Below are 8609 nucleotides of genomic sequence, written 5' to 3' on the forward strand. Positions count from 1 at the left end.
GATAATTACGTAAAGAGTAAATAGATTTAAGTGCACCAACCATGAAGACTGGCTGGGCAAATGAAGATAGGTGCACATATGCACTTTCACTTATCACTCTGCTTGACCCTCCAAGTTGTATGTAATTATTTTATATTGTTAATTGTGTTCTCATTATGGCTTGCAATTTTAATTCTTTTGTGTGGCTATTGATTGTGTAAACTAATATTCTTCACTAATGTGATTATGTAGCTATTAACTGTTTAACACCATTGTATCATGATTGGTCAACAGAAAAATAGAACTCTGTATCACCAAAGCTATGATTTAATAGGAAAACCTGTAATAGGAAAACCTGTAATCACTTTTTAAAATCCAGATGCAAATCAGAATTATCTTGAAATTTGTTTTTGAAAAATACAAATACCCAGGTATTGCTTTTTTTTCCTCCAGAGCTCCAGATGTTTCTAATGAGCAGTAATGTTTAAAAACAACTGGACTGTATGATGACCTTTTAGTTTGTCTATTTCATATTCAGTGCTACCTTTTCATTTAGTTTTCCAATTTCTCCATCTTTTCTGATGTTTTTTTCTCAAGCCTTTCTTATGCACAGTAGAAAAGCTTTTGTATATGTATAAATAATATGTATTTTAGAAAATTTATCAATTTTTGCCTAAAAAATATATGACATTTTGATTCTACTTGACTTCGTATGGATAGAACACTAGATTTCTAATTTTAAAAAATAGATATGCAACATGCAACAAAGGTTTACTGTCTAGCACAAGAATTAGTATCTTGTAATAACCTATAATGGAAAATAATTTCAAAAATAAATGTGTATAACTCAATCATCTTGCTGTGCATGTGAAACATTATAAGTCAACTATACTTCAATAAAAAATATACATATTAAGAAAAATATATACATTTATTTTCAGAGGTAGCATCCAGGCTGTGGTCAGACCTAATTGCATATAGATTAAATGCTAGAAGATAAAATAAGAGCAGAAATAGAAAGTAATACATAAATTTCAAGAGGGAATAATCATCAGTGGTTACTAATTATAAACATTAAAGCTGAAGTTTTTATGAAATTTTCTTGAGTTTCAGGTTTTTCTTAATTTGGAATGTCCTAATCAGGTACTTAGCATTTTTATCAACACACAGAAAAAATACCAATCTTTCACTCTTTAGTTTTATTAAAATAGGACTATTATTGTGATAATAGCATTGTAGTCTTTTTTATCTTTCAGTTACATAGTGAAATATTTATAGATGAAATTATACATTTAATATTTGCTTCAAAAATAACGAGTTATAAAAAGTGGATAGAAATGAAGATGAAAGATTGACTAAGTTGGTAATTATTAAAGACAGGCACTGAATTATTATAGGACTCATTCTATTATTTTGACCATGTTTGCAATGGAAGCACGTGTGTGTATATCTGCATTAATATAAATGTATAAATACAAATATTCATTTTATTTATTGACTGTGCTAAGTTTTTGCTGAGGCATGTGGGTTTCTCCAGTTGCAGGGCATGGGCTTAGTTGCCCCATGGCATGTGGGATCTTGGAGAAGGAAATGGCAACCCACTCCAGTGTTTTCGCCTGGAAAATCCCATGGACATAGGAGACTCGCGGGCTACAGTCCACAGAGTCTCAAAGAGTCGGACACAACTGAAGCGACTGAGAATACGGGATCTTAGTTCCCCAATCAGGGATTAAACCCGGGAAGGCAGGCTCTTAACCACTGGACCACCAGGGAAGTCCCCAAATACTTATTTTAAATGATAAAATGTTTAGCAGGGATTCTCTCCCACAAGATATCTCCTTTTGAAAAGGGGACTATACCTGGTCACTGTTTACGGGAGGACAATGCTACTTCCTGAACTTGGTCCTCAGCAGCCCTGCATAGAGAGCCTGCTCCTGCCCTCCTGCAGCCACTGGCATCTTCCTCATCCCCATCCTTAGCTATGGAGTCTACAGCCCCACATGGTTCCCGAGTCCAGTTGTAGATTTCATCAAATTCACTGAAATACTCAAAGTAACAATGACGGCATTTACATATGCTACCAGCATTCCTTAAACCCAAAATGCTTCAAAGATTCAAGTCATACACATTTAAAATACATAGAAAAATAACAGAATTTATACAAAGTAGATTTTTACAAAACAAGTACATTACAAGAAATATATCTTATATCCAAGCACAAAAAATCTGGAAATATACATGAAGTATACATTTAAGAAAAAACATTTATTTTTAAATGCTGGGTGGGAGGGCACAAACGGAGTTCTAGTTTACAGTATAACTCTGAAGAGAACTTCAATTTGCTAGCAGAAATTTTCACTCTATTCTCAAGCTTCTAAACAGTTCCTGATGGGATTAGACGGCTGTTCCTCTTTCCAAATTCTGCTTAATTTCAGCTGTGTATTTCCCATAGAATCTTTCTGCCTTCTTGTTGAATTTAGCATTCCTTTCATTAATGTAGTCAATATCTGCATCATCATTATAAGGACGTCTCCGGCTGTATTTGTCTCGTTTTTCAATTCTGGGAGAAGAAAATAAATTTCAAAACTGCCTTCCTTTTTGGTATTAATAAAACATGGCAAAAAATAAAATCAGTACACTTAAACTAGCACACTTTGGGGTGGGGGAGCCCAGTTTTCATCAAGATGAAGTTGAAACTGCCAATTAACACCACATCCCTGGGTATGAACCATGAAATTCAGTAAATAAAAACAAATCTTCAGAATGCTTCTAAAAAAACAATGATACACTGCCAGAACTGGATACATGAAGGAAATAATTTATAACAGTAATTATATTAATAATTATAATTATAATTATATTAATAACCACAGCTAACATGAACAAAGTATACAGTATATACTAGACACTAATCTTAATACTGAAGTGTATGCCCTCCTATAAATTAAATTCATTTTGCTCTGCCTGATCAATATCAGGAAAAACAACCCTATCAGTATTAAGAAACACAAATATATACTTAGGTAAATTTACTAGAACATTTATACTTCTTTAAATCAAAGAGTGCCACAGTTTTTAAAGTAGAAGAACAACTTCTTTAAAGAGAATAATTATATTTTCAATTAAAATAACTCAATTCCATCAATATTTTACATCTTCATTCCAAATCAAATGGACTCAATTCATACTTGGTCCCTGTCCCCAATACCACTAGAGATGAAAGGTCAGAAATGAGCGCATAGAATCTCTATCTTAATTCATTCTAAGCACCTATGTCCATTTTGTCATGAAACATTTGGTTAACTGGCTGCTGCATGGAGTACTCACTGTTTTTCCAGGTCTGTGACCATCCTGTCAATTTCCTCTGTGGAAGGCACATGTGTCCCATGAAGAAGACTGTTGGACGTTGGGAAAAACTCTTCTCCACTGAAAAGACAGCAACATGGACTTGGAATAACACTGCAAGTGCGCCACATTTTCAAACTAAACCACCATTCGTGAAGAGAGATAAAATACATAAATATCTTTACTGTGGGATCCTATCTCACCTTTTCTCAAAAACAAGAGAAAAGAGGATACAGAATTTTAAAGGATGAAAGTTAAGAAATCACCTAGTCCAACACCTTCATTCTACAGATGAAAGAGCCAAGGGTCAGAGGTTAAAGGACCTGCTTCCAGCCTCAGGTTCTCTTTCCACTATGGCAGGCCAGCGAATTCCAGCCTCCTGTTTATAGAAACAAGTCTTACTGGGACACAGCCCACCCATTTGTCTGTGACTACTCTATGGCTGCTTTCACACCACAAGGGCAGAGTGGAGTAGTTGTGACAGAGCCCAGACAGCCTATAAGCCGAAAATATTCACTTTCTGGTCCTTTACAGCTGTTCACCTATCCTGGCACTAAAGCAGTCTATCTCCCAAAATATGAGTAACTATGATAATCTCTCAGCACCCAGTTGCAGAATGCCCAGCTAGAAAGATAACCATGTGGTTAGCTTAACTGCTGTGGACGAGCAGTAAACAGTGTCATCAAGACCTGAAACTATCCTTATACAGTTGTTGAGGATTTCTCTGGTGGTCCAGTGGTTAAAAACCTACCTGCCAAGGCAGGGGACACAGGTTTGATCCCTGGTCCGGGAAGATTCCACATGCTACGGAGTAACTAACCACATGCCCCGTAACTACTGAAGCCCACGTGCTCTAGGGCCCGTGTGCTGCAACTACTAAGCCTGAGCGTTGCAATGAATGAAGCCTGTGCACACAGAGCCTGTGATCCACAAGAGAAGCCCACGCACCTCAATGGACAGTAGCTTCAATGGAGAGTAGCTCCCACTTGCTCTAACTAGAGAAAGCCCACGTGCAACAAACAACCAGCACAGCCAAAACACAGCAACAAAAAAACCCAGCTACTGATAATCCATACCTAAGCACTACAGTGAGTCTGTACTTATGTATATACATTTATGTACACACACAAGTTTTAATACATCAGTATCACTTCAGGATGAAAACAGGACTTGCATTAATCCTGTCAACTTACTGCTTTTCTCTCAGTCTCTCGTATGTTTCCATGTCTGGTTTGATCTGTTTGGTCAGTCTATGATACTGGCGAAGCTGGGCAGCAGCATAATCTAAAAATAAAACAAGAATTGGAAATGATATATTACCTTATCTGGTCATTACTATTCACAGAAAAATCAAAATTATTAGCATAGCCTTTATCCTGAAGATCCTGCCCAAAGAGGCTTTAATTTTAGCATACTGAGTAAAGGTATCCTGCTGATTCAAGTACAGCCTTTTTCACTTCTGCCATATGTGATATATTTGTATTTTTCTTAGGAGTAGGTCTCTTACGGACTATTCCAGGAAGGGGCATATCCTTTCTTAAAGCCAGAAACACTGAAAGCATGCTTATCTCAGAGGCCTGTAAAGGTCAGTCTTACCTGAAAATCCCAGGTCAGGATTTTTCCTCCTCTTTTTTCTCTCCCATCTTTCTGCATCTTCTGCACTGATTTCTAGCAACTTCACTTTCTCATAGTCTTCCCCTCTTGCTGCACATTCCTAAAAAGAAAGGGAAAAAAGCTAATGCTTGCCCTTATGATACAAGCAATTATTTGATCTATTTTAACTGAGTATGAAGCAATATATTTAAAATAACCATTACTATGTGAAGGAGAAACTTGGTTATCTGCTACTGTATATAAAAAGTGAATACATCAATCTAAAAAATAATTATTCAACATTCATCCAATGTCAGACCTGCTTTTAAATGTTCCAAATGCACTGACTCATTTAATTCATAATTAACTCAATTATTACAGATCCCATTTTACAGATGAGAAAACACAATCACAGGGAGATTAAATTACTTGCCAAAAGTGTTACAGCTGATAAACAGCTTTTTTTTTTTTTTTTTTACTGTCTCAATACAACAGAATAGACCACTTATGAAGACAGCAGAGCAGTTCCTAACCTTTTTCTTTTCTTCCTCCTGTAGTTCCCATTCCAAACGAGCTTTTTTGGCTTCCCAATTTGCAGGTAACTTAAGTCTTTTATCTTCTTCAACAACTTCCTGGTGATTTAATTTACGAGCTTCATTCTAAAACCATAAACACAAAAAGGTTGTTGGCTGAAACATAAAAACAAATCCAAACAAATTTTTTCCACTTTAAAGAAGGCCAAGTAGACCCATTAACCAGGGACTCCATTTATCCTAAAAGAGAACCATCAAAGGATTTTAAGCAAGGTCTTACATTTGTATACAGTCAAGAAATGTGTTGAGCTGTACTGGTGTGCTATTCCTGATGCCTGGGGGTTAATGTCTCACATTATGAAAAAAATATTCTACTTTCAATTCCCTTTTAATCCTGACTAATTCAAGGAAGAAGCCTCAATTTGAGGCTGGTGCTTTAATACCTATCATAGTATCTCTAACCTTTCCCAAGTATTCCTGCTCCTTAGATATTTTAGCAGTTTACATTATGGCAAATGAAAGGCACTCCCCATTTAAATTACTGAATGAAGAGTCTGTTTTAAAATAAATTTAACTACATAAACCAAAACAAGCACACTATCTCAGGGACAACTTAAGTTAGACGTTTGCTGGGTCACAGGCTGGAGGCAGTTAGTCCAGGAAGATGCGTCTCTTAATATCCAACCCCATGTTCTTTACACAGGCCCTCCAAGGAAATATGTGGGTTTAATTCTGTATTAAATTTTCCTGGGTAAAGAAACAGACTTCTCTGAATGTGTCATTCCTGCCATCCAGAAACCAAGAACACACAAGTGGTCAAAGCTAAATCTGCTACACTGAAGGAAACAGCAAACCATGGGGAACTGGAGACATTTCAGTGAAAAGGTGTTAGGAGGAGCTACTTATAGAATTTGAGTCTGTACCAGGTGACTGGAGGGAGAGGTTCAAGGAAGCTCTGGCTTAGGCAGGGTCAGAAAGTCAGGCATACTATGATTGTTTTTATGAACATACTTCAGTTCTTATACAGGAGGCAGGAGTAAGGGAGTGAGGCTAGTGCTGTATTTATCACTGGTGTTAGCAGAAGACGGTGCTGTGTGGTCATTTCTGTGGTTTGTACAGCTTTGCTTTTGTCACACTGTGGTAGTCTGAGTGTGGGTGAGGATTTTGTGAAACCATGGCCAAGCTATCAGTCAGGATGCTTTGAGTTGAAACAGTCAAGAGCTGCTTTTTTGTTTCTTGGCCCCAACTGCAGCCAGCTGTTTGCTGGACTCTTATCCCTGATATGAATTCCTTTCCTTTGCATGTGTTCCCTCTGTTTGGAAGAGTTCACTGGAGTCATACTGCAAAGAGGCTGTTAGTGAGAGACCACCCCCCGCCCCCCCCCCCCCCACAAACTCGAAAAAAGGTTTGGAGAAAGCATGTCCGTTTCCAAATGTGACTCCAATGCGCTGCCAGGTTGAGAACAACCGGGACAGAACTTTCATCCAGCTCTGCCGATCTGCCACACGCACAGATGCGCCTTCCTCTTCCCTCCACAAACTTGCACGGGCCTGGCCAGGTGACAAGTGTCAGGTGGTCTCCGGGACAACTCACCCGCTTCAGGTGCAGCTCCCGGAATTTGCGCAGTCTCTGTTCGCGCTTCTGGGCGGCCAGCTCCTCGGCTCCAGCGGGAGGCTGGGGCTCCTCTGCTCCACCCACCGGAACCTATATGGCGGAGGAGAGGCTGAAGTAAGGGCCGGTTCGGCTTCTCCCCGGTCAGCCCAGGTGAGCCCCCGCGGGCCGGGCCAGGCGCTCATCGCCGACCCAGGCCCCACATTATCTGCGCCTTCCTGACCCGGCACACAAGCACTTCCTCCACTTTTCGTCCCTGCTGCCCTCAGAACCTTCCCCAACTAAGAACCCTGGGTAGAACCAGCAACACGTACCGTCTCGGCAACAGTCGCAGCCGCCATCTCAAGCTTTCCTTGCTCACTTCCGGAAACAACACCCAGCACTTCCGCCGACCTTTGGACTGCCGGGTCAAAATATAATAATAGCCTACCATAAACCCCGCCTCTTCCGGCAGCCTCAGGAATTTAGGACCAATCCCTGCCCTTTTTGGCAGTGAGACATTTTCAATTGGGCAAAGTACTGCGCAGCCGCAAAAGGCCTAGAGGCGGGGGCGGAGGCGGGGGCGGAGGCGGGGGCGGAGGCGGGGGCGGGCCAGGAGGGTTTCGGTAGCAGGTGGATCGGGGAGCATAGCCAAGGTAGGGGAAACTTGTGGAAAGGTACCTCAACTGTGTGCCCCACCCTTAAGCGGAAAGTGTTTTCCCTGCAGCGCTTAGACTGTGTCACCTCCAAGGCAGGTCTTCCCCTGACTACCTTGTCTCGCGTACACCCTTAGTAGTGTCGTATGGCGCCGTTTTCGTTCTCTTCAATGTATGTAAGAGATTTTTAAGTCTGTTTTTTCCCCCCCACGGGTGTTGTAAATCGATGGGAGGCAGGTCAGGTGGTTTGGTACTCCCATCTCTTTAAGAATTTTCCAGTTTGTTGTGGTCCACACAGCCAAAGGCTTTGGTGTAGCCAATAAAGCAGAAGTAGATCCTTTGCTGGAACGCTCTTGCTTTTTTGATGATCCAGCGGATGTTGGCAGTTTGATCTCTGGTTCTTCCTCTTGGAGGAAGTTACCATTAACCCCACCAGAGAGCCACCAGAACTTACACAGGACTGGAAAACAGACTCTTGGAGGGCACAAACAAAACCTTGTGTGCACCAGGACCCAGGAGAAAGGAGCAGTGACCCCACAGGAGACTGACCCAGACTTGCCCTTGAGTGTCCAGGAGTCTGGCAGAGGCACGGGTTGGCGATGGCCTGCTGCAGGGTTGGGGGCACTGAGTGCAGCAGTGCCTGCATCAACCTTTTGAAGGAGGTCGCCATTAATTTCGTTACCTCCACCATAGTTTGGCCTCAGGTCAAACAACAGGGAGGGAACACAGCCCCGCCCATCAACAGAAAATTGGATTAAAGATTTACTGAGCATGGCCACGCCCATCAGAACAAGACCCAGCTTCCCCCTCAGTCAGTCTCTCCCATCAGGAAGCTTCCATAAGCCTCTTATCCTTCTCCATTAGAGGGCAGACAGACTGAAAACCTCAAGCACAGAAAACCAACCTGTCTGAT

At 40.8% G+C, this 8609-nt stretch overlaps 1 protein-coding gene across 1 annotated transcript; it reads right to left on the minus strand.

The window, feature by feature from the left end:
- Window positions 1-1163: 1163 nt before the first annotated feature.
- On the minus strand, window positions 1164-7453 carry SYF2 (SYF2 pre-mRNA splicing factor). The gene is made up of 7 exons (XM_020909269.2): window positions 7376-7453; window positions 7044-7154; window positions 5451-5576; window positions 4921-5038; window positions 4518-4608; window positions 3307-3405; window positions 1164-2539 (listed from the first exon to the last, which is right to left on the minus strand). The coding sequence occupies exons 1-7, from the start codon at window positions 7400-7402 to the stop codon at window positions 2374-2376; spliced, it is 738 nt and encodes a 245-aa protein (XP_020764928.2). The 5' UTR covers window positions 7403-7453; the 3' UTR covers window positions 1164-2373.
- Between the last annotated feature and the right edge of the window lie 1156 nt (window positions 7454-8609).

Source organism: Odocoileus virginianus, chromosome 30 (assembly GCF_023699985.2).
Source record: "Odocoileus virginianus isolate 20LAN1187 ecotype Illinois chromosome 30, Ovbor_1.2, whole genome shotgun sequence".
Lineage (NCBI taxonomy): Eukaryota > Metazoa > Chordata > Mammalia > Artiodactyla > Cervidae > Odocoileus > Odocoileus virginianus.

Coding starts and splice junctions, on each gene's coding strand:
- SYF2 (XM_020909269.2), bottom strand. CDS start 7,402: ATGGCGGCTGCGACTGTTGCCGAGACG. Junction 7,155..7,375: donor CTGCGACTGTTGCCGAGACG/GTACGTGTTGCT, acceptor TCCGCCATATAG/GTTCCGGTGGGTGGAGCAGA. Junction 2,540..3,306: donor GTCACAGACCTGGAAAAACA/GTGAGTACTCCA, acceptor TTCTTCTCCCAG/AATTGAAAAACGAGACAAAT.